General features: G+C 37.1%; 1 protein-coding gene across 4 annotated transcripts in view; it reads right to left on the reverse strand.

Annotated features, from left to right (window-relative positions):
• The window catches only part of LOC136419914 (monocarboxylate transporter 2-like), a 66,654-nt gene that overhangs the window by 2,885 nt on the left and 36,965 nt on the right, over nt 1–26,804 (reverse strand). For 2 of the 4 annotated variants that reach the window (XM_066406541.1, XM_066406516.1), the window contains exons 2-4: nt 17,687–17,918; nt 5,627–5,779; nt 5,416–5,571 (exon numbers count right to left, since the gene is read on the reverse strand). In XM_066406541.1, coding sequence (XP_066262638.1) covers nt 5,416–5,571; nt 5,627–5,779; nt 17,687–17,915 — 538 coding nt within the window. In that variant the 5' untranslated portion in view covers nt 17,916–17,918. Of the gene's footprint in view, nt 1–5,415; nt 5,572–5,626; nt 5,780–17,686; nt 17,935–21,072; nt 21,273–26,804 lie in introns of all 4 variants that reach the window. The other 2 variants (XM_066406524.1, XM_066406533.1) reach the window with 2 other exon arrangements.

A 26,804-nucleotide genomic window follows, 5' to 3' on the forward strand; every position in this document is an offset into this window, starting at 1 on the left:
ACGCCAACTTAACGTCTGACCATCATATTAATGCCATCCAACGATACGATCGCGATAATTCATTTATTAAGTAATTTGGGGGCCAAAGACTTATCCGCAACCTTGGATCCCCCCCCCAACCCACCACGGAGGTGGTAGAGAAAAGTAACAGACGCGGGAGGCCGAAGAATGGATCTGCAATGGGTACAATCGGGGAGCGCCTGGACGCGGGCTTGCCCTCTAGATCCGCCCCTGACTGAAGTATGCTTTAAGATCAGTGGCGTCGCTTTAGGTCACAAGATCAGTAGTTTATTTCGGAACAGGGAATTCTTGAAATTTATTCAAGGTATCTTGAGGAAGTGCTTTAGGATGTTGAAAACATTCTGGAGTTAGTACGTCCCTGGAGTTGTCACAAGGGCAACAGAGTGTAAAGGGCAGTTTTGCACTTGTCTGTGGCTGTGTCTATTGTCTTGAGAACAAGACAATAACTGTGAGAACTAACGAGCGGTAAAAGGACAGTAGTGCCATTGTTCTTTCCTAGAGGAGTTTTTTTAAATTCGTTTAAAAGGTTTTACTGGTATTCAGAGAACAGAACGTGGTTAGTATCTATCTTGAATTAACCTCATTGAAATTCCCCAGAAACCCAGTTCAGTTTCCCATGTTTCGGCAACTTTAGATCCTACTTTCAGCTTTGGAATGGGTTTTATAACAAAAATTGCTGCAGACTTTAACTTTTACATCCACATTTTGTGCCAGAACACAATGGTAAAGTATATTATTCACGAGATGGCTTCTTAAGACCAGGACATACAAAAGATACACAACAATTCCTGCTAACAAGCCCCCATGACTTCATTCGAAATACTAAAAGACGAGTCATTATTCTCCGGGCTTTATCATGCAGATAGCAGCCCACAATGTGGAATTGTTGCTGTAATATAATGGAAACATTTTCATTAACAGCTTTAGGTTGTTGCGTGGAAAACGGAATTATGTACTTAAATAACAATTATTATTAAATTTGTTTGTCTTGGGTTAGGATGGAGAAGGTTAAAGGATTAGTTGGCTCTTTCCTAATTTCATGAAATGCCTTGTAGTGTTAGTCTCTTAACGTGGACTATTTTGCTCGATACTGGGACCGTTGATTAGACGATATTTCACTCTGAAATTCATCCATGCATATTTTTTTGAGCATTAAAGATTTCCTAAAAACATTTTTTGTTATAGTTGTTGTAAATTGAATTTTCACACCTCATACAACGAGTGATAGCGTTACTGCTTCTTATCCAATGAGGCTTCAAAGTTTTCTCCTTCCAGCAGTTTGAAGAAAATTCTATCTAAAATTCATTTTTGCTGAAGACACATCTGAGAAATCAGAATTCTATTTTTTGGTAATAATTTTCCCTTTTTTTGTAGTGTATTTAGCGATTTTTCCACCTCATACAATGTAACTTATCTACACCACTGGCTATTATCCAACTTAACTCAAAATTTCACTGCTTCTACCTTAAATTTAGACGATGATTTTTCCAAATTTCCTTTAATTCTAGTGATTGAGACTTTTAACGCTAGAGAGTCATAGGGTGAGTGTTTCCTGACCCATAAAAATTAAGGCTTCTATTTTAAGCCAACAGCTTGAGGAAAATTCTACCCGAAATTCGCTTCTGCAGAAGGATATATAGGGTGTCAACTTGAAAACTTCCCACCCGTATTATCTCGAAACGGGGTAGACTTTAAAAAATCGCCGGAACACGTCGATTTGATACGAGGGGAAACAATTTTTATGTGAAATTCAATGCGTCTCTTTAAACCCTCTACCCTTCAGAGCCACCCTCTCAAATGTCTCAAATAGGAAAGGGGGTTAAGTGATACATCATTTTAAAGGACTTTTCATTTTCTACATTTTGGTGCCTCATTTGTTACATTCGACTGTTCTATTGTCAAGCTAGACGTCTTTGATCATTTTAAAATAACTCTTCCTGTTTGTGTTCTGATAGGGTTTAAATCAAGATTTTTTTTATTCAAATATGTCTTGCGATTAGGAAATTCTTGTAATAAGTCAATTTGTTAACATATTGACTCATTGTTTGTCGAGACCACCATCATCAACCATCAACCAACCATCAAAAGGAAAGATGAATTAATGACTGAAGCGTATGTTTATCAATCTAATAAATTTCCTCGATCCTCGAAAAGAAACATCGACATAAAATATGAATTTTTTTATTGTCTATTTTCGTTTGCGATGGAATGCCGTTTCGATAAATTTTGATATTATCTTGCTTGGATTGTGCAAGTATGCTGAGTAGCAGACTTGGAAGAAGCTCAAATTGAGTCGAAGTAAAAATTTCGACGAGTGAAAAAGAAAAAGCCATAGGCGGAGGTGAGATCGAGCAGTGCAGTGCGTGCTGTGCCGGAAATAAATAGTAACTGAAATCTCTCTTTTCAATGACTGCGGAATAACAGTTTTTCTCCACCGGATCCCAAACGGATCATAATTCCAGAAGGTTGATGTGCGGTAGGTAATGATGGTGTTTGGGTAATGGGGTGTTTAATCATTGTACCTAATTTAACCTCGCTTAATTTTATTTTCTGTGTTGGTGGCCATTCAAGTGGTTTTTGCCACTGTTTATATCTCTTTCCTCAAACATACACGCGCTACATATTATTTCGTTTCGCGTATCGTTGCCATGGTTAGACCCATGAGCTGTATGTTCGCAAAAAAGGGTGTATTTCAATGTTTGAAGACCATTGTATCGTTGTTGCCGTTCGTCTTATGACTCATACTTTTGCAAAAGGCAGATTGGAAACTTTTTGCAAGTTTACGTCCGATATCGATTCTTAGACGATTCAGCCGAGTGAAACAAGTTATTCGAAATATGGAATAAACTAATTATCGAGTTAGCTCGATACGAAAATTGTTTGACAATATCTTTTTTGGTTTCCGAGATACGGCATCATTTTGGTCCTTAATTTTTGCGATTTCTGGTGCCGAATATGAAGGCCCGAAAAGTGCTTTTCCAAAACTTCACGACTTCAATAGTGGTATCCACGTCAACATATGTCGGTTCAATATTTTCAATTTGAATTTAATTTCCTAAGTTACATTTTCTTGTGTCAACTGTGTGCGCCTCTGATTTGAGCCGAAATGATTCGTCAATTTTGGCTCTTCCGGAGGCCCACTGTTGTCCCTGCAGGATCGCGACACGATGCTTATGGCTATTGTTCAAAGAGAATTAAATTTATTAGATCACATATATCATTCAGCCCTCTAAGTTGTTAAGTTTTAACAGGCTGAGTCAAAATGTTAAGATTGATAGTGGTTTTATCTTCATTATTTATATTGTCCTTATGTATATTAATTCTGAACACGACTTATTAAATTCTAAATAAACACTGTTCTCGAAAAACCTCTTACTCCTTTTTCAATCAAGCTCTCTTTGCAATAAGAGATGTATTTTTTAATCCGTAGGGGTGTGTTTGCATAATGAAATTGCTGCCTTGAATTCGCAACTTTTCTCCTATTTTACTAAATCTGAAAACGTCGCATGTTGTGTTCTATCGCGTACTGTTTGCAAGGCCGATCAGCTGTACCTTTACAAAGGGCAGGTCGTACCGATATCACTTCGTAGATGATTCAGTCGAATATAGCGTGGCGATGAGCAGGATGTGCCCAATGCGCATTGTACTCATAATCGGGATAATCGGTTTTATTGTTGTTTTAAAGATTCGTAAGGTACGCCATTAGTATATCCATGGCTTAGTGAGTGAAAGCGGGTGCCGTTCAACTGTCATTTTGTGAGGGAAAGTGAATGTTGCTGACGTAATTCTGACTCATGCTTTTGGCGCTCGAGGTTGAGTTCTGATTGTTTTTTCTTGTGGTTTACAGATAAGTTTTGACAGATCAATGAAAACGACATAATTACAATTTTAATTGAAAGCCGATATTATTTACCCTTTTGGCCCTTCTGGAAGATATTTAGGACCATCTTTGGATGTGGCCGAAGAATGATATCGCAACTTAAGCTGTTTCGTAGATTAAATTTTTTTTGTGTGTTTTAGGTTTCAACTATGTACACGTCCGTTTCAACTAGAAATAGATGCGAAACTCTAATTGTTTTGAAGATTTTTTTTCAGGATTTAATAATGGAATCTTCTCAGATATTAACTTTGAATTTTTTATGTTTCAGGTTCTCCACTGCGTACGCCTCTGCTTCAAAGCGGAGTTAATTTGAAACTCTAATCATATTGAAGATTTTTTTCAGGAATTAATATTGAATTCTTTCCAGGAATTAATATCGATTTGTTTGTTTCAGGTCTCAAGGGTGCACGCTTCTGCTGAAAGTCGAAATTATGTCGAAACTCTAACCGTTTTGAAGATTTTCTTTTCAGGAATTAATATTGAATTCTTCTCAGTGATTAAAATTGAATTCTTTTTAGGAATTAATATTGTTTGTCGAGACAAACAATAATTCAATAGATTAGTAAATTGCTTTATTACAACAATTTCCTAATCATAAGACATGTCATGTCTTGTTTGATGTTTTATCGCTTCATCAAACGAGCCATAAGGTCATTGTACTTTAAGCCATAAAGGTTCGAAATTCGGATTAGTACAGAAGTTTTTCCGCCTCGCCAAACGTAACTTATCGCCACCATTCCCCAATCTAGATTAAAAATCACTATTTTTTCCAATAGTTTTGCTCAATCGAACAGCTGAATGATTGTGCCTGAAAATTGTATTGAGGTTGAAACTGTGTTAATACGAGTTTGCCCCCCTCAATTCCAAGCTGCCTTTTCGACCAAATTCCAATTTATCTGGGAAGTGCACAGTACAACCGAGACGAAATCAATAATCAAGTGAAGTCAATTATTTCGAAAGGGATTTCGATACTGTGTTATAATGCATGCAAGAGACGAAAACCCATAATTTGGGTCCATTAAGGGTACGAGAGTTTTATTCAAATTTCCCTCGAAATGTTCACAAATAAGTGTGTTTACGTAAGCGTTTGCCTTTGACAACAATTTTAGCTTGTCCGCTTGTTGTAACTGACAACAAATCAACTTCAGCATCCCAAAACTACATTAAACTTTCAAACCGGGCGCATTTAATGCAAGATCGTTTATCTCCTCGATGCTCGTTTCGCAATCGCTCAAGAGATCCTATTTGAAAAAACGAAGGACTAAAAAAAATTTAAACATGCCTAACCACTATTTGTTTCAATTCGGGCTCGTTTTATACTCACTATTTCAAAACGGTCGTAAAACAAACAATTTAGGTTGCCAGGGTTATTTGGAAAGAGCCACAAATGGCCGAATAACTTTAGGAACCGTGGCCAAATCCCGGATACGGATGCTGAATATGAATTGCACCGATTCGTATCGGAGAATTGCACGTGTTAGTGAAATAATATTTTTTAATTCAAAGTTGCTCACCCGTCGCCATCACGTAAAACTCCTTCTCTTTTTCGGCCTTGTTCTTAATTAGGAACTTAATTGTGTAGAGGTAAAGCAGGCCAAACGCCAGTTGCATTCCCGAGGTCAGCAAATGGGCTAAGAAAGCTGCTCCGCAAACTAACCAACCCCAGCCACCTTCAAGGCAAAAACGGGTCAAAATCCTCCCTAAAAACAGTGTCTCCAAATTTACCTTCGGGATAGTAATGTTGCTTTATCGTATTCGTATCAACATCTTTCCTCCTCAGTGCGGGAATATTTCGATGCAGCGAATGCAGCTCTCTATCACAGATAACCGGAAACGAATCCTCATCTTCCAATGGCCTCGGCACTGGAGTACTTCTATCTAAAACCAAAAACCGCCATTTATAAAGGCTTATTAATTTCAACTGATCAAAAATTTATTTTTTATTATAGGAAACCTAAATCGGGATAAAGCAACTCGGGAGGTGCCATCAAATCGAAGGTAATGCAAAACAGTTTTGTTATTTACGCTTGGTGCGACATGGCAAAACATTAAAAGATGATTTAATATAAATATTCATGAAAACCCAATGGGATCCCTTTGTAAATTCGTAATTGATTCTAGACCGGTATTTGCGTTTATGCCATTGCCCATTTGCATAAATTGATAGAAACGGACACCTTCTTGTATGGAACGTAGAAAGTTGGACATTTCAAGTATTGGCATGGTATCGAATGGTGGGTTTAGTTGTGAATTTTCGGATAAGATAGAGAATGCGATTATGGGAAATAATTGGAGGACTCTTGCTAGTGAAGGAAGCGGAGTAAAATATATTACCAGCTTAGAATTCGAAGGTATTCAATTATAAATTAAGGATTCAAATGTAAAAGAAGAATAGCATTGGGGAAAAAACTGAAAAGAAAAGTGAAGTGCCAAGAGCAAAAAATCAGCTCACACCTTGGATTAGTTAAAATATGATGAAGTCAAGAACTTATTGCTGGCTTTTTAATACCACCCCAAACAGTCAATCATAAATACGTGTTGCATATTGATTTGGCACCTATTGCGTTCATATTTAACAACATTGTTTGTCACATGTTACACAAAAACTCACCATTTGGTCAAGAACATGATTGATTATTCTAAAAACCATACAAGAAGTGTTATTTTACTCAGCTGCATTTACCAATTTGTCAAGAAATCAAATCGGTGTTGCTTAGAAGTTTTTTTAGCAGAATCTCGCCTTAATTCGAAGAAAATTAATTTGCAGAGATGTTTTTTATTTGGTAGTAGTTATAGAGCCTACTTTTTTATACCGATATCATTCGTTCTGTACATGACTTTGTGGTGTTTTCATAAACAATTGGTCATATTTCAGAATTGCTTGAGTCGAATCCCAATATGGTTTTTATCCCCATTCAGCTCAGGAAAATTCAAAAGTAGTCCTTCCTTATCGTTTCCGCAAAAATGGCTAAAAATTCCTGTTTCCCTCTGCCGCTGGTGCCACACATGGGGCGAAGCGTGTTAAGCTGCAATATTTTCCATTTTTATGTCCCATATCGCTGTATATCTCTGCACATTTTATTTTTGTCCAGTTTCCGTCCCTCTTGGGACAGATATGACTTGAGCACAAGCCAATTTCAACTTCGGAGATGCGATAATACATTCGATTAAAGACTGTCAAAAGGCCACTTTGACACAAAAAACTCTTCTAATAGCTTCTAGACTGCTTAAAATTCCCCAAGTTCTTTCGTAAATTACTGAATAATTTTCCTTAATGTTGGTCGTTACGTGCAGCTGTTTTTACGTGATGGACAGCTTGAGAAGATGGGTAATAATATAAGAGAAAATCTCCTCAATTCACTGGTAAGATCATACACAATCTTAATAATAAATCAGCATTTCTTGCAGGCTGCACTGCAGTTCCTACTGACATTATTCCCAGCTCAATTTACGCCCTCCACAAATCCTCCAACTTTCTTTTGCTTCTCAGTTGTTAGAGACTTTTGCCATCGAGAGATGTAACTGATATTTCGTATTTCCTGCTTTCTCGGTAACGAATCCTGAATGACACAATCGAACGCGTTAGTGAACGCACATTCCTAATGCCGGCCATAAATCACAAAAATGACGACATATGACCTAAGTATGGTCGGAACGTTTTCGTCACAAAAAATGTCGCCTGGGGGCATTTTTTTATATTCCGAAGAAACCCGGGGCTTATTTATTTTGATTTCCATTATGCGAACGAATCTCTGGATTCAACGGACTCTTAAAAGGTTTTTGTCGTTTTATTATTGTGAAACTTTTGCGAAATGATATATTCGCATTAGGTTTATTCCCTTTTACTGTTATTTGTCGATGTAGAAGAGCCGAAATTTTGCTCTAGTGACCTTTGCTGGTGACCAGCGAAGCTGTGAGGTGTGAAATGGCCTTCCAGTTCTTTAACCATCTACAGAATATCAAATGGCGATTATGGAAAAATAGAACTTTTACAGACACAAACCGAACATAGCACACAAGAGAATGCCATAAAATTGAATCTTCTTCCTGATCCCATTTGCTAAGCGAGGCGCCAAATAAAGATACCTGCTTTCCTAATGCAGTAACGAAATAAAATCCGTTTAATCACCGTCTTAGATTACGAAAACTGGCGCGTTTCATTATTATCAGGACTGATCGCAAATCCGGAGTAGTGCCATATATGGATTCTGTATTTAGGCGTTTTTTGTCGGTTTATCACCATATTTTCTTCACGACGTCAGTATTACTTTATTTTAAGCAGGAAAGCCTTCATGAATTCCAACTATTGGATATTGGTTAATGTGAAATTTCAGATATATTTTTGTGAATTTGGCAACGTTGCTACTATCTTCCGTTTTATGTCAAACCAAGAGCACTGTTGTCAGCAAACATGGACATTTCAATTTAAATTTTATCACCGTTTTTTTCATAAAAAAAGAGTTACGCGATTGAAAATCTGTGTTAATTAATGTGAAAAATGTAATATCTTGCTGGTTCTCATCTAACTATTCAGAATTTGATTAATGGAATTTTTTAAAAACGACCTTGTTCTATGCGAAACGCGAATCAGTACTGTCACATATGGCCATTCCAATCTAGATCACATAAATTTCCATCGCATTACGCAGACTGTAGCACCATTTTTCCATGGGAAAAATGTTTAATAGCTAGGTAAACCTAGTCGTCGCAGTAAACTATGCAATTTGCCGAAAGGGAATTTTTTAAAAACTCTTGAGAAATCGGCAACATCGCTACCGTCTTTTGTTCTATTTCAAACCTTGAATAGTACCTGTGTTGCCACATATGCAAATAGGACAAGCTTACGAATAATCGTAACATTTGCAGTTCTCAGGTGAGATTTGAGGTGGTGATGCATCGTTTATGAGTTCTGCTAATTTCTTGTACTGTATTGACAAACCGAATAGAAATTATCTCTTTACAGTGTAAATTCTCTGAAATACATTTCCAGGATATGATTGCAGTATTCAATTAAATTCAGTCCTGCGGCACGCAATCGTCCCGGACGTGTTTAAATGATTGATGGATTTAGGCCCACTGGACCGGGCCATGGGATGCTATCCGTGATTTGGGACCTAATTTGTCTTTTTCGGATTTCGCGGTTCAGATGAAATTATTATTTCCGTGTTGGAATATCTCTAATACATCACCGCCGGAAATTAAAAGCTTCTCGGAACGCTTTGGCTATAATGTTGGTTTTGCGAATTTAAGGCGATTTGCGTACATTAAAATTTCGGTTATTTGTATGGAAATAAGATGCAAAGTTGGGATCGTTTTTCAGGGTTGCCAAATTCTCACATCGTCTTTAGTTATATGCCCGTGGATGAGTCAAAGGAACGCTCTTCTACTTTAAATATTTACCTAGAACGCGTACATACAAAGGCAGAGAATATGGCAACTAGATTTAGATTTTTATTGCACACATAGAGAGCAGGGAAACGGCAACGTGGAACTGATCGTTTGTACCATTTGATCTGGCGAAATTTGAGGTTCTCCCTGAGGCAATTCGCAAATAGTACCAGGTGAAAATTTCTAAAACACAGTACCTAGTCTAACGAAAATAGTTATTCATTGTACAAACAGAATTTTCAAAGATCTGCCCAAATTCAGCAATTTTGATCAACGGCAACGTTGCGCCTAGCTTTTATTAAAATAAATGAACGTCAAATTTCAAGGTCAAACCAAACACGGACTTGGCTGTTTTTGCAATAAGTAAAAAACGACGTTAAAAAGATTTCCATTCAACTTACATCCATTCAAGCCAGAAACGTACAACTTACAAACAACGTGTCTGCCACAAGCAGAGCACTTATTGCACAAATTATAATAAAATTTAAATTGTAATTACAGTTTGCTGTTGTCTTTAACAGCGGAACATTTCTAAAATACAAGTGGAGTTTGATATTACTAAAGTGCAAGAAGCAGAAACAACCCGAATCTTAAGGGTTAAGTGGTTTTTGTACCCTGCTGATATTTCTAAGACGTGCAATATGCATTTAAGACATTAAAATGAGGTTGTTTCTGTCTCTAATTGACAAGGCTTTGTTTTCTATTCAGGGTGAGAAAAGGAAAAAAACTTGCAAGGGCTATATTTGAGGAAGAAACAAAGATGTCGAAAATCGCACGATGCCATTTCTGCAATATCGAAGGGACCCAAACCTGTAATATGTAAATCTGAGTTTTGATGGTTCTATTTGCAAGTACCTCGATAGTCAGTTCTGAGAAAATAAAGTATTTCTTCGAAGAATTCTTTAAATTTCCATAAGAAGTAAAGATGCTTTGGGCTTTTTGCCAATGCTTTCATACTTCCAAATTTCCTCCTTCTAATGATTTTACTAGCATCTAAAACGCTTTCATATTCGCACTGTGCAAAGAAACGTTTTTTCCCATTAACAAATGAAATTCTTCGTCGGTGAACGAACGATTCTGATTCGTTTTCAATATGCAAAGAACTTTTAAATTGGTCTCGTTGTGCCGCATATCGAGTCGTTCCTTTCAATAAAAACTTCGTTCCAGAAAGATGCCTGGCCGCCAATTTCTAGGAAATTATCGGAAGAGTTTTTCCGAATTGATGGTCTGCAGCGATATCGAATCGAATACTTTTTTACAAACGCGATTTCAACTACCAAGGAAGTTAAGAGAATATGAGATACATGTTGTCAAATTAACTCATTTTTTTTGGATTGTTGTTATTTTTAGGAAAGCTAGATTTGTCGAAATTGTTTAGGTTTCATGTTGTCTTTCCCACATTTCTGGGAATGTAAAAAATAATATTGATTAAATTAGAGTTGCAATATCTTTGGAATTCATTCTTTCAGAATAGCTGCCATTTGGTTTGAATGGCGCTCTGACCAACAGCCCATTACAGAACGCTTTCAAGAGATCCATAATGAATGGATTACATCCCTCCGCATGGCCGGTTTTTCAGGCTCAGCACAAATCGCAATTAGCTATTTTTTTCCATTGCTTTTTAAACAGTTTTTGATGGATTGGCCTTATAATACTCAATCTCCCCTTTATCCGCAGAGAAAATCTCAAACCGGAAGCAAGCCTTAAACTCGATATAGACGTTCGCTTGTATGGAATGAAATTGGTCTCTTTTTGTGTAGGATCATTCCTGGTATAAAAGAGTACAATTCACCTTCTAAAGGGACAAACACAATGAGAGCATAAAAACCCTCACTGCAAATTCATTAACAAATTTTCATAGGTTTGGATCGGCTAATGAACGAAACAAGCCCGTTGCTGTATAAAGCTTTTTAATTATATTTTAATCAATTAGGCCCAATTTAATTAATATTCAAATCAATTCCCTTTAGAGAGAGTACGAATTTAAACGCGGTCGCCCATTGGACACAGAAACAATAATTCCAAATTCGACTCTATCTCTCCTCCAATAAAAACCAAGCAAAATTAAGACTTTACAGGACCGTTAATTTAATTGCAAAGTGCGCCATTAACCCCGCCACCGATTTTAATAAATAACAGGTTCCCTTTAAATTTAGTGCCCCGACGCGGGCAAGGGGTGCGAATTTTAATTTCAAGACAACGTCATTACCTTGTTTGCGTCATTTTTGGGCGCCATTTGTTCACAAACTTTGCCCTCGCATCGTTTGAGGTGAGTTAATTGAAATTGTAACAACAGTTTTGAAGAGCCATCACTCTCAGGAAGAAAATTTTTTAGCTGCTTCTTTATTCGGAGAAGGCAAAGACCGCCCTAAGGCAGGGGCGGACTTCCATCCTCATGGCCGCAACGCTTACCTTTAGATCCGTCACTGGTTGCAAAATCGGATTTCTTGTAATGTGCTACTTATTTTAGAAGAAGACCAAACAAGGGAGATAATTTTGCAAAATTACCGGTTTCTAAAGCACTGCGATGCGTCGATGATCCATAGCTGGGTGGTTTGCTCAACTTATCCCTATAGCCGCCTCTGCCTTGTGTAGTAGGTTTTTCTATCTGTATTGGTCTAACCGTGATAAAATATAAAAAGGATCACGCAATGGTTTCAGAAGCAGTAAATTAGCGAAATGGCGAGGGCTTCATGGCTTTTTAAAAACCGTTGTTCAGAACATCCAGTCAAAAGTTATATATTTTTATGGACGGACGTAACGAAATAAAATTGCCCGATCCTTTCGTTCCGGTCCATTATTCTTCATTTTTCGATATTGGATGTCCGTGATCTCGTCGGTCCATGATTGGCGTTTTTCCTTTGATATTATTTTGGATCGCTAATCAAGTTTAATGAGAAACCAACAAGAGGGGTGCTTAGTAACACCTTTCCGATTGCTTGTCGAACATTGATGAATCTTACTCAACGTCCTGCTAAAATACCAACTCTCTTGAACAAAAATTCTTCGCAACTGTCTTTAACACAATAGAAAATTTGTAGCTCAACTACAAGAGCCACCACATATCTTCGTCGCTTAAATCGCTACACAAAAAATGGATATGTGGTACCACTTCGGTCATTACGCTTCAAGCCCAGCAGTTACAAATTCGTCAATCATCATTTAAAAGTCATTTTTAGGCTCAGTCAAAGCTCATCATATTAACATTGTCTGTCGACGAGTGAAGAAAGCATTTAGTGGATGGGGTGATCATAATGTTTTCAAAAGGTTTTCAGTGGTTATGTCGCTGATTACAGAAGATGGGAATTTAATGGTGAAACTAAAATCAGAAAGGTGGAAAGTGTAAGAAAATTGACAAAGCGCAGGGTGAATGATCGAAAGCAAAATGGGAATGTACCGAGTGTCAGGAATTTGGGTTTGTCAGTCTGTAGTTATGCTTGATTAAAAATGTATTTTCAGGCACCTGTTCACTCCTTCATTTGGACGAAATAATGGAAACAGTAACGTGGCGCTCATCCTACACGATAAGAACTTACAAGTAATAGTCGAAATTTGCCTACCTTTTCGCAGGGGTCAGTCCCTTTGCATAACCCCCAATCCATTCGGGGGTGCGCTACTGTAATCTGAGCCTTAGCAAATCTGACGTCCTGGGAGGAATTTTTAATCACCGCCCCCTGTCCTTAAGAAAGGAAGCTGCCACTCACCCCCCCCCCCCCCTCGCCCGTAAGACCAGAACTTATTGCAATTCCGAAATCTGGATTCCACCTACATTTCAGAAACTTCTATATTTTTCGCAGTTGTTCCCATTCTTGAGTCATTTTCAACAGAACGAGAACAGAACTCTCTATTTTTAGCAGGGAGTCCTCGAGGCGTCTCGAATTTCACTGGCCGGTTCGGACACTTTTCACGCACTTTGGTCCGATCATTAAAGTTTAGTTGTTGTTTTTCTTTGATAATTCGATTTGACGAGCAGTCCTTAGCGTGATCATGTGAAAAATAAACCGCTCTAAGTCAGCACTACAGCAAGATGCAACAGCTGTAATAAGCTGCTGCTGCTGCTGCAATAAGCTACTGCTGCGCTTATTGCAACTACTCCTTGAATGCCATCAATCCCTAATTTCAGGACGCCCATAAGGAAACTTGCATATGTGAGGAAATCAGTTTCTCTCTCTTCTATAGTTGTCTCTATTGGTTTTCGGGTAAATTGAGCCTTCGCAAAGCCATGTTTGTGTTTAAGACTTACCTATTCGTATTTGTAAAAGCAGACGAGGAAAAGTGAAAATCTGGGTTACCCAGTCTAGGACAAATATCGTACTGCTCGTTCCCAAATTTGTCTGGTAAATTACCGATCAATACTGGGGAACTGTTTACCCATCCTAGAAAAGGTAGAAAGGGACGATTTATCAACCCCTGCACTGGACTTAAAGGAGGTAAAGTCTCTTGCCACTACTCCTACGTTGAAAACGGAAATCTTCGGAAGTTTATCCACAACGTTTTTCCTGAACATCAATCTCAAGGACCACGTTAACAGAAGCTCTATATCCGTACTCCGTTCCCTTTGAAGTGCACAACCTAGTAATTAACAGCTTTGACTGAGTCGGCTTTGAACAGCTGCTTACGGAAAATTAATTAATAACATCTCATTAAAATGACTGGAAACTAGAACAGACACCAGAGCACTCCAGACTGTTTGATAACAAAGTATCGCCGCTCTAGGTACACATACAAATCACAATGGAATCTATTATCTGCCGTGTCACCTCCAAGATGAAAACAGTCTCTTATATTTCTGCCTGGTGCATCTGATAAATTCCCTCGTTAGTACAAATAGCACCCTGTCTTCGGGGGAGGATAGAGCATAATTCCGTTCTAATTCGGAGATTTTGTTTCTCAGGAAGAGACAATTTGCTTTAATCGAATAACTTTGCAGAGATATGGTTTGTCTTTGTGCCGAGTAAATTTAAAGTAGAACATGCTGATAACGAGACGTTTTTGCTAGACTGAAGCTGTGCATAATTTAGTGATACGAGTATAAATAAATTACACCCCCTGCCATTGCGAGCAGGCACCCGTCGAATACCAAAAAATTGCGCAAAGTGGTAACCCGTAAAAACCGGCCATTAATCTTACAGATATCCCGCCTATCGACAAGATAGTTTTTGCCGCGTTTTCCATGTTTCTTGCCCGGTTTTCCCATGCCCGATTTATCATGTATCTATGTATTACAACTCTTTAGGAAGCCTCCCCCGATGGCATCGATCAAATCAGCGGGTGATAATGAAGCCCCAAAGAAATACGACAGTTTTGCTCCTAATTCAGTTTGGACCATGTAACCGCAAGATATCATGCGATCCATCACCCTCAAAATTGACCCTTAACTTCAGCATGTCCTGTAATCTCCGGTAAATATTGACAACCATTAGCGACACTATGTCGCTCGCTTATCGATTATCCCTGTCTTGTATATCGCAGCTTAATCTCTCAAAGTCTCAATTTTCCCTTGTTTTCCTTCGAGCCCAATTCTAACAGCCTACAAGCGCTCTTTCAATTTTTTCGAGCAGTTTTTCAGGGATTTTAAGACAGCCCGTGAAACGCCGTCACCTAGAAACACAAGAGGATTACTATAGCTGAAAGTGGGTTATGGCTTGAGAATTTCCCTAGTTGGAACGGATACTGGAGGAGGGGCTACATAGGCTTTTTAAGATGCTATTGTCGACTTCATAATAGATTTAGTGCATAAAAATGGTTTTCGACGAACGAACATATGTCGGATTAGCTAGGAGCATCGTCTAACGTCCAGCTAGGGAAGCAGGCAGATAATACGGACACGTAAATAATAGAAAAAATACCACGCAAGTCCATTAAATGCTATTACGCTACTCGTTAATCCTTTCTAAGCCCTGTTTCAGCCATCGCTCGCTTCATGAAATACTCGTACCGTAAGTCACCTGCTGGACGCATTAGAGTAACTATACTAATGCATTGGGGGGTAGGATGAGGAAGAGGAGGAGAGGCAAGCTCTTTTAATCTAATGGAAACTTTCTAAAGTTTTAATAGAGTGTAATCAGTCGGCATCCTTTTAGCATTAGCTGTAGTCAGAGTGCATTCGTATTTGACTGATTTCTGCAGTGGCATTTACGGACCACTTGCACAGTCGATTTGGTGGTGGAACATGGTGACCATTTCATCAGTTCTGATATAAAAAAGGATGAATCTTGACAGAAACTTCTTTTCTACATGGTATTCCAGCTAGAGGATGAAGGAAGCGAATGGGTGAAGCCAGTTTAACAAACGTTCCCCAATTTTACGGTAAAATTTCCTTTCTACGTTCCTGTTATGACAAGTTTGTATAACAAACAAGTGTCAAAGGTGACAGAGCAAGAAGTGAAGAATTTTTCGGTACCAAGCATTCAAAATCATTGAGCGAACATTACAAGGCCAGATGCAACTGGCCAATGCGACCAAAAAACCCAAAATATGTTGGTTTTAGCAATCGGTTTGTTATAATCAGAATATTTGACCTATATGTCAGTGCTCGTCCGCGAAAAAATGGCCATCGAAAATGTCGAACAGAAATGTCAATGCATGTCAGTCCTGGTCCGCGGTAATATGGCCGTCAAAAACGTTCGACAGACATGTCGTTGCCGGTCGGCGCTAATGTGACTGTCGAAAACGTTCGATCCACATGTCAGTACTGGTCGGTGCTAATGTTACCGTTTCTAGTTGCCATAAATTAAGAATCCATAAATTCGGACACTTAAAGTGTTGTAAGTTGATGAAGCGTGTGTGATTGTAGTTACTTGAATTATTGAGATTCGGCTTTAAAGATCTCTTAGACGTGCGCTTAACTCGTAAGCATCGCATGTGCGCAATAGAATTGTTTTCAAAAAAGGTTTTCCTTATTTGAGAAATTTACGAGGCCCAGGAGGATGATTGGCGATAGGGGCATGATAGGAAATATGTCAAATTAATCATCTTGCCGATTTCTATAGCCGCCAAAGATACCAATTTTAGTGATTTTAATGGAAATAAATAAAAGGCTATAATAGAAATTTGTTATTAATCTTTCACTTCTTTGGTTTCTTATGTGACTTTAAATAAGCTTCGAGATTGATCTTTCCCTCGAGACGATTTCTCCGTCAATATCTCCCCTTTCCATGCCTTTTATTTGCCAATCACTCCGCACCAGATGAAAGAAACACGGTTTTCGTGTCACACTCGAAAGTTTCAGAACTAAAAATGTTCAACGTTTTAAAAACTTTCAAATGAAAAAAAACATACAAGCCACTATCTCCAAGACAACATCTTGGGTATAGTGAATCGATACAAGAATGTATCTCTTGAATTCCTCCGGTGTGTGCAAAGTAAATTTTTTCGCCGGAAGCGCTGGCCTTATTGTAAATGGAAAATGGAAGTTAATGGGTTATCCTTTCCAAGCATGTTTAGGATTATTGAAGTGCCAAAGCTCATATACTGGAAACTATTGTAAAGGTAAGGCCGAGAACATTCGTTTTCAAATGGGATATCTAAGCTTTCGGGCGCAAGGAAAGATATGTCTCGAAAAGTCAAAACTTCCCGAATTAAAACACAAAGGGAAGTTTTATCCCTCAGATTTCGCGAAGCCTGTGTAAGTAAATCTTTTCGCCGGAAGCCCTTCCTCTGATTCTCTGTGTGAAAGCAGATTGAGCCCGGAAAATAAAAGAATACAAAAAGAATGTCGAAATTCTTTGGCTTTGCATCCAGAAGAAAAAGCCGCTTTGTGGCTTTTTACTAATGAATCTGTTTGCAATAGATTTTCTGTGAAAAGTTGTAAAGCGCTGCCGAGCTTGTGCAATCGACTCGAACGATGATGCCAACTAAATTATAGAAAGTATAAGGAAACTTTATTCGAAATCCATCAAAAATCCCAACCCTTTAAGCTAATCTTTCAGCACTTCGAGATCTTCAATTAGTTCGCATCAACTCTCCGTGCGGTGAAACTTTGGGAAATTCAAAGCTCAGCTGCCCTTTCTCGAGTTTTCTTAAAACGGATTGAAAAGGTTCAAGTTGCAGATTAAGAGTTTAACCTCTGCTCAAAATTGAAGTTTTCTCTTCTCTTTTGAAATGAATCAAAGCATCAAACTATTGAGGATATTATTCAAAGGAGAGGGATATTTGCTTTGTTTTCATGTATAAAATTTAGTTTAGCAGAATTTGAAAGTTTAATATTTGCTCGAATTTGCGTCTGCAGGCAGACGAAAGTGTCGCATAAATTTACGCTTAGGGGTAGGATGCGTCACATGAAACATGTTTAGAATCTCTTCAAATTTTCAATTCGCAGACTGATCTGCATAAAAAGATCTGTAGACTCTGCTAGCCTGTACAGCTGCAAGAACCTCCCCGATTTTCAGAACTTACCTTTACAACTATAACTGCTCAATGAAGTAGTTCTAGTTGGGAACGAGGCCAACCTTCCCCTGCAATGAGGACACGAGTCGCCACTGGCTTGCTCGGTGCGAGCCCAACGAGCGGCCACGGGGGGCGGCAGCGGCGGCGGGGGCGGCGAAGGGCTGGCCGAAGGACTTGACCAGCTAGGTTGCTCGACCATGTGGCATTGGCTGCCGCTGCCGCTCATCTTTGAGGGCATTGCCTGCAGGAAAAGAAAACTGACTCGTTACGAGCATTCTTAAGCCTGGAAAATTTTGAAAAATATACAGGGTGGTACATAGAATGTAGGTTATGAGGAAACTAAGGTGTGAAAATTGAAAGCGGAGCTTACTATTGTCACCATTGTATATCGAAAATGGTGCGTTTTTGACTATGCGTTCATTAGCATTTTTTAAATTATTTTGCAGAGTACTATCACTCTTTAAAATGTCTCCATGATCATATGTTACACCCTGTATAGTAAGTATAGTAAGTTCTAGCCGTGATTTAGGATTTTTTTCAAAATAATTATATTCCACAAACCTTTTAAACATATAATTTTCCCCGAAAGTCGTTCTCGACAGACCACTTTTTAGATAATTCTACATCCGAACGTACCTAAATACGGTCCAACGTTAATTATTTTAAGATAAGTATTCTAGATGTAAAGTCTCTTTCATGCGTTTGCCCGGAGGTTTTACATTATTATTATTAATTATCTGCCTGTGTTTTAGCGTCATATTTGGACTTCCTAAACCGTTAAAATCGCTCCCACAAATGAGAAAAATCTCTCATCAGCTAACCAAATAATTTTCCCTGTATATACAAACAGACACGATTTCTAGTATAGTAAATCAGGATTTCTCCGCATGATGCTGTAAAAACTCTTGGAAATGCGCATTGAACAACCACCCGGAAACTTTTTATTCCATTAAACCCTCCAGTTCGCTTTATTCGCCTCTCAAAAGCTTTCCATGGCGAATATATTACTACGTTAATAATTTTTATTTCCTCGGCTTCATTTTTATTCATACGGAGGGCTTAATCCTACAAACTTTTTGCTTATTGCGGAAATCCCATATTAAGGCTTTGATGACATAAAAAATGAGATAGATTCTCTCCCACGCTGACCGGTGATTAATGTCCCGGGACTATGTAAAGCATATCTATGATAAAATTATTATTTCGGTGGTCTATTCAGCTCAGCTGGTTATTACCAATAGGACCATTAATTCTTTCTTTGTTGGGCATGCCAATAAGATGTGTCATTACCAGGGAGATGTCGGAATAGGGAGCTTTTGAAGCTGGCGGTCATTAATAAATGCTCCATTGACTACTGTTTTTGCAGCTTCAAAGAATTTCTTGCAAAAATTTATAAAAGGAAACGTTTACAAATCAAATATAAAAGAAAAAAAAAGTAAGATGATTTATCAGAAATAAAAGACCACACGTCTATCTCTTTTAAGTCTGGAATGGTAGATTTTTTCTATTGAATCGTCAGTGTTGCCATTTTTCGAGAAAAATTTTGAAAAATTTTCCCAAAAAAAATGAAGTAAAAATTTAGAATTTTTAAATAAAGTAGTTTTAAGTCTACTCTGTCTAATGCAATAAATCGCGCAAATTAAAAAAAAGTAAAAATTTGAATTTTTTAGGCAAAGTATCTCAAGTCTGCTATGTCAGACGCACCGAATTGCATATGCTCATCTGTCTTTATTCTAGAGTTGTAGATTTTTTTCTATGAGCTCTGTAGTCTTATAATTTTTACATGAAAATTTCTAAATCGAAACTGACCAAAAGGAAAAATTTTTAAGTTTTGATTCGACAAGATTTTTACGAAAACACTCAGGAGGTTACTACTCGTTATTATGACCATACATAAATCCTCGGCTTTACTCTTTTGCTTTTAGCTCGATTAGGCTTCAAGGTTTGATTTTGTCGTAGTAAGACCTTCAGCAGCTCCCTATTTATCAAGATAGTAGAGGTTGTTTATAAAGAGCTTTTGCATGAGAACATTCATATCTCGATCTGATTTAATGTGGCATTTGGGATCAGGATTCATTCGAGTAGTATCGGAAATTTGAGGATTTCTGATAACTTGTAGGCTTTTGACATAGGCGATGCTGCAAGCTTGAAAATATATTTTCAAATGCTTTATAAAAAGGAGTAGTGCGATAGTAAAAGGATAGAAAAATTTGTAATAAAATTACTCAAATATTAAAATTAAATTTGTTAAATATATTTTATTTTTTTTCCTTTGAAACTTTCAATTTCCTTCTGCATTTATATATGTCAATAATTGTCTAATTAATTAGTCTCCTTTTTCTGCAATCCTTTTAGATTCTGAATATTACTTTCTCAGATTTTGCAAAAAACTTCAAAAATTGAATATCAAATGGATTTGGTAGAACTCAACCTGCATTTCCAAGAGTGCTCAACCAGTCGAATTACCATTCAGTTTAAGGCGTTTGATTTGTGATCCAGGATGTGGAAAAGTGGGAGTCGGGAGCCAAAGTAAATGGTTTTTTTGCAGGGAATTTTCAGGAATAATTTTACATGGAAAATGGGAGTAAAGGGGAGTGTATTTTGCCAGCAGCTTTGGAGAATAAGTTGGGAGGGATCGGGTGCAATAAGCAGCCCCCACGTAAGATTTCTAGCAAGTTTTGCCATCTCAATCAGTTGGGCTTAGGTCTGGCAGGCCTCTGGATTGGATTTATAAGATTTCTAACATGACTGAAGTTGGCTGCAATTAGCCATTTTTAGATAAAAGCACTGATAATTATGCTTGGAAAAAAGTTTCCATGAAAACCAAAAAACTCGTGGACATCTTTATTTTTTCGTGTTTAGGGAAAACTGTTCTTCAGTTAAAGTTAACTGAACTCAGATTTTCGGCATTAAAGGCGAGTAATGTAGTAAGATAGAGTAGTAGTAGTAAGATAATCTTAATGGGAATGGAGGAATTCTGTGCTCCGACTTCATGGCTTCTATGAAAATTATCTTATTGGTAAAGTTATCCAGGATTTGTTAAATTGGCATTAAACGATGAGAAGGCCCACATAACCCCGCCAAGAGGACGACGATTCTTAAAAAGGCACTTTTCACGGAAAGTATCTCCTAGATAAAGTAGCCAGCGCTTTGATCTATTTTTCCTTAAGCTGATATCAATTCAAACTAGATTGGGTACAAGTGCTTTCAATGGGAATTGAAAATTGATCGTCCCACATAAAGCCAAGAAATCCATATTTTATTGGACACAATGGGGACTTTATAGGTGATTGTTTTAAAACTTTCCTGGCCTCACCTCTCTGCTTAAAAGTTTACTCGTATATTATTCGAAGTCAGTGCCTTATTTCATACGTCTGCACAGCTGGATCACTCACCTCAAACTCTTAAAAACCCCCGCTGAAAACTGAAAAGTCTATTGTTGGGTTTGCAGCTGAACAGAGCAATTTATCCTCCATTAAGTCCATTAAAATAATATTATTTCGCTTGTACTTTCGTAGGAGGAAAAAATTGCTCATGCAGTTTGAGCAATTACATGTGGTTGTGGCTTTCAATTCAATTTTCGTCTTATGTGTGCCTAGAATGTGTAGTAAAAAATAAATAAATCGAAGCTTCGCTTCTGCATTCTTTCTTTCCGCTTTCGTTACACAGCACTCCATCTAAATTTGGTTATCTAGAAGTTCACGAACTTGACTAGAATTTTGCGGACTATTTTTTAAATCTGTTTCATGTTCGGGTCCCCTGAAAGTTCAGGTTATTCCGTACTATTTTATTCGCCATGGAAGTTTACCCTCGTGAAAATAAATAAAGCTAAACATTGCAACCGCGAAGGTTTAAATATTGCCGCTGGGCTAAAAATATGTCATTCTGTCCATTTCCAACCGAATGGAGATGAATAAATATTTACTTTCCAATTAGTGAATGCAATATTAACGTGAAAAAATTGCGACTAAACCAAAAACGATATTTCACTGTCCTATGTTTAGTTGTCTAACAGGGACAGTCGGGTTAAAAAACCGAGTTACTAAATTTGGAGTCAAGAGCGCATGGATTTGTGGACTCTTCGCTTCCTGACCAAAACAAGAAAGTGTGACTCGTGGTTTTTGCAAGGGTTTTCGCTTAAAATTTTAGTAGTGCAAAATAATGCAAATGCGAGGGTGATTTACTACGTACTAGATCCTTTAAGTCCAAAAAATAACACTTCTGGCATGTGCAAGGAACTTTGGGCGGTTCAAGTGCGAAACCTCATAAGACAATAACTTTTTAAAATTTTCCCAAAAACAAATGAAACTCTTGTGGAGAAAAGCGTAAAGATGCGCCGTTAAAAATAATGCGATTGAGTTTCTTCAGTTGAATATAAAAGTCCTATTTTGGGAGAAACAGCGGATTTTTGTTGTTTTCCCAATAAGCAATTCCGAAGCACATTATGGCAGATTTAGTAAGAAAATTCAAGAAAAATTGATCGGATTACGAGGTTTTACACTTTAACCATCGCCTTGCTACTTGCAGAAGCCAGTAGTTGCAAAATGGCCGCCCATGGTCGTGGTATTTTGGACACACTCAATTAAACGAACCTAAGAGGATCAATTTTCAAATTTAACTCGAACTGACCTTTAGGGAAAAATTTTCAAAAAATTACCTACCCGAACTGACCATAATCAGTTTCGATATTTTGTCTAATCCAAACTGACTTTAATGTTCGACGTATGATAGACCCCATTAAGTTCCTCTTGCAGAAGCGATTTATAGAATATCGGTCAAAATGTTTGTCTAATTTAAGCAAACATAATAGAATCATTTTCAGAACTTTGACCGACCTCACCACTCAATGTATAAAGTTTTAATTAGTAAGTTAATATTCGAAAATCAGTTATTAGGAACTCATTGGTTTAAGGCGAAACAGGAACCAGAGGTAGCTTTTATGCGGAGAAGGTGGGAAACATTGTGGCCGATTAGCGCGCTAGGTAAATAATAAGCCGTATGCGTGTCATTATTAGCCGGTAATTTACCTAATTTTATTAAAAAGGCGGGAATTACTGTCCTATCATTTATCAGGCCAAACAATGATATATTTTAAAACTAGCAATAGAGAAACGTGTATACTCATTTATTTCCCTTGCAATCACCCAAGGAAATTCCATTTTTAACCGCTGTACTCGGAAAACCTTTCTTCATCATGTATTATGCAGAGGCACCAAGTATGAGGATGGTATACAAGGTGTAAGAATTAAAAAACATAGCCAAAGAATGATTTTTTTATAAACTTCAAAATCCAAGGTTTCGCAAAAGAAACGATTCGGGACACATCTTTCTACGAGTTTTTTTTCCTATTTTGGCCCAAAAATATTCCCTTAAACTTGCGCCGATAAATCTCTCAAAATATTGTTTGCCTGACTTAACCAACAGGGTAAATTAGAGGCCACCGACTCTTTCGAAAGAAAATTAAACGTGTTAACGTCATACATAAATAAATAATTTATAAGCGCAGATAAGAAATTATGCTAAACGGAAGGAAGAAACCTATCTAAACCAATCCCTCTCTCTCATAAATATTATAGCAGTTGGCTTAATATGGCTCAAAAGTGGATTTCTGTTGGTAATATTTTGGCTAAATCAAGAGCACGTCAAAGCTGATTTGAAAACGAGTTGCAAGTGCTGTCGACGACAGAAATTACTCGAATATCTGGAAAAAGGCGTTGCATTCACTTTTTAAGTTAAAACTTCAATGCAAAAGTCAGTGGAATAATTGATTTAACTGTATCTAAATTTTATTGAATGTAACCGAAGCATGTAGAGTTGAATTGAAATTAAAATAGCCAAATAAACAGAAATATTAACTTTATGGTAGTTTGCAATTTAAATTTCATCTGTAGCTGCACATTCCATTATGAGTTATTATGAAAGTCCGAAAGGTAATGAACAGTATTCAAAGGGTCGAATAAAACTCGACAATATTGTCTGTTTTTATTGTTTTAAAAATCTGCGATTTCAGTATCGCATTCACTGCATTATGTTGTTGCATTATGCGTTGTGGTTTTGATATGCAACAATTCAAAAAATGCCGACTAAAACGGATTAAATTCTCCCACTTAGCGTGACTCCCCAATTCAACTTGCGAAGCCCTTTCCAATCTCCCTGATTTAAATCTACAAACAATTCACTTTATCGAATTAGCTGAAGAGTACGATTCCTGGGTAATTGTTTTAAAGGAGCTGCAACGCGCCTGCAATCATTTGATTTGTTATTTAAATAAGACTCAGAATAATTGACTTCCATTTGATAGTTTTGAGGATTGCAGCATTCTTCTTAATAACCTCGATAACCCTAATAACATATTCGCATAACAAAGAATAGCCCACTTCCATCATTTCCTGCAGAGGTAGACACATTTAATGCCTCAACTATAACAGCAGAGTAATGTACAAGGGAGTAGAGTGATTCAAAGGGTATTGACCTAAATAACCCTTGGTCAACACTTTTATTGCCTCTGCAAATAAAGTGCACTTATTATTTATGTTTTTGCCCCTTTTTGTATCGAACCTGGTTACGAGTAGAATATCAAATTAAGGCAGACAATAAAGCGATGGCTTAAATATATTAATGACCCTACACAACGTGGAATTGACGTAATCTTGACGTCTCCATAAAGCGTCGGGATTTAATTGGCCTGCGTAATAGAACGTATCATTATACACAGCTATTTGTTACCTTCAAAGACAATATCGACTCATTTGTCTGTAAATGAAACTATGTATTACGGATTCGTTCGGGTTCAATTATTAATCTGCAATGCTGATAGGAATGATTATAACGAGTAGAAATATAACTGAGCCAAGCATTGGATTAGGGACTGTTAGAAGACTCGTGCCCCTTGTCGCTCTGAAATATTTTTTTGTCTAAGGCTGGAGGAACTGTAATTGGTTGAAACAAACTGATTTAACAATTTTCCAATGAATTTTTTTCAAAACTTTCCACAATTTTAAACGCCGCATTTATCATAAATTTTTTCAAAGTTTGTCCGCAGATTTGTGTCACAGGCAACATTTGTAAGCGATTTGAAAATGTGTGTTGATTTTCTGTTTATTTGGCCATTTTAAATGCATTCATTTCCTAAATCGATGAAATACATGTATCTTTAAAAGATTTTTTTTTACTTTCGGCAATAGTGCCCCACAAACTAGTAGGGGTAATCTCAGGATTTATGGAATTTTATATTTCGAGTTAGTTTTTAAGTCTAACTTGTGTTCACGACCTTATAACTCAAATTTTTCAAATAGGACACTCAAGATATTATATGATGGTTAAATACTATGATTTATCGTGAATATTGTGAGCATAAATTTGTTATATTTTTTATAGAGAATAAACGAGTAATCTCAGAAATTATGAAACTATATTTTCAGTTTGTCCTAAAGGTTTGCTCGAGTTCAAAGGTTCATAGTCCAAATTTTTCAAATAAGACACCCAGTACATTATTTCATGGTTAAGCTCTAAGATTCATTGCGAATATTTTGTTTAGAAATTCGTTAAACATCAAATCCAGCACCAATCACTTATCTCAAATCACCCTTAGACAATAATAACATGTTTCACGTACTAGAAACTGTCATCCCTGGGCGATTAAGAAGAGGAATTTTGCAATTATTCACACAATTTAAAACGACTTATTACTATCGCACACAGAATTTAACCAACTTGCAAACTGGTGTTGACCTGCTCCCGATTTAGCCTAAACCATTACCAATGGAAATCCACTTTTAAGTAATATTAAAGCCCATTTTGCATCCCAACTGCTGTAATATTTACGAGGTAGAGGGGTTAACTTGGGAAGGTTTCTTCCCCGTGTTTAGCATAATTTCTTATCTTTACCTGCAAAATATTTTAGGATATATTACGTTAAATAGTAATAATTTGTGGTTCTCGGTCCGTAAATTTAATGAAAATTAAATTAGCAGGAATAGTAGTTTATTAAGGTCTGCTTTTCGATAGAAATATTTTATGAACATGACTTTTATTAGAGACCTGGAGACACAAATAACTGCACCTTTAAATTCAAAACCGATAGACGAAGTCAAAAAATGTTCGAATGGCACTGCACTATGCAAGATTTGCGTAAATGAATGTAAAGCACGTCGTTAGATGGATATATTCAAATACATTTTGAAGAAGCGCCACTGGGCCACATAGCATTCATTTTTTATTTGCAGCACGCCTATCCATGGAAATTTCCCTGGATAATATAGACAATAAATGCCCATTTCTAGTTGTCATAATAATTTTGTAAAGAAATATTTATAGTTCTAAGTATAGTTTATACGTTCGGGGTGAATTTTCATTTTTTTATTTCCTAAGGAATATGCCATCAAAGCTGCGCCACTGGTTTAGGAAATAGCTTGTATTCTTCAGGTTCACTTATTACTTATTTCATTGAAGGTTCAGGTGAACTTGGGATGAGGACCACGAATTACGATTTTAGAGTAGAATAGGTCGAATTATAAAGAGATGATAGGTACTCCTTTTGCTTGTTCCCCTAAATATTATTTCTGAGTGCTTTATTGAATTAGCTTAAATTATTGAGCCTTCAACTTAGATGCTTCTCATTTCTCCTCCTCTTTTTTTTCTTCATTCCTAAATATTGATAATAAAATGAAGCATCAACTTCAATTTCTCATTTCCCCTCCTCGCCTCTTTTACTCGTATACATAATTTAAAAATAGCTACTAAATCCCGAATAAAATCGTAAAATTTTTATTGGATATCTACATCATTTTTGCTTGTTTCACTCGGCGCTAAAAACTAGAGTACTAACAGCAATAGCTACCGAGCATTGCAATGAATTTTATAGTGAGAAAATCTACATAATATCATAAAAACTTATCAAGAAATTATAACCAATTTTTATATAATTTAATTTTTTTCTTTAGGTAAGTCCACAATTTAATTATTTAAAGTTGAAACAATTGCACTTGTCAGATCCCTTTTAGAAATAATTAGATTTTTCCCAAATTTGAATTCCAAAAACCAAATTTCTGGAACATTGGGAAATCTGTCATGGCTTTGACAACAACACCTTTGGCGTCTGATTTTTGACGACTCAAATGTGTCAGGT

Source organism: Euwallacea similis, chromosome 1, assembly GCF_039881205.1.
Source record: "Euwallacea similis isolate ESF13 chromosome 1, ESF131.1, whole genome shotgun sequence".
NCBI lineage: Eukaryota > Metazoa > Arthropoda > Insecta > Coleoptera > Curculionidae > Euwallacea > Euwallacea similis.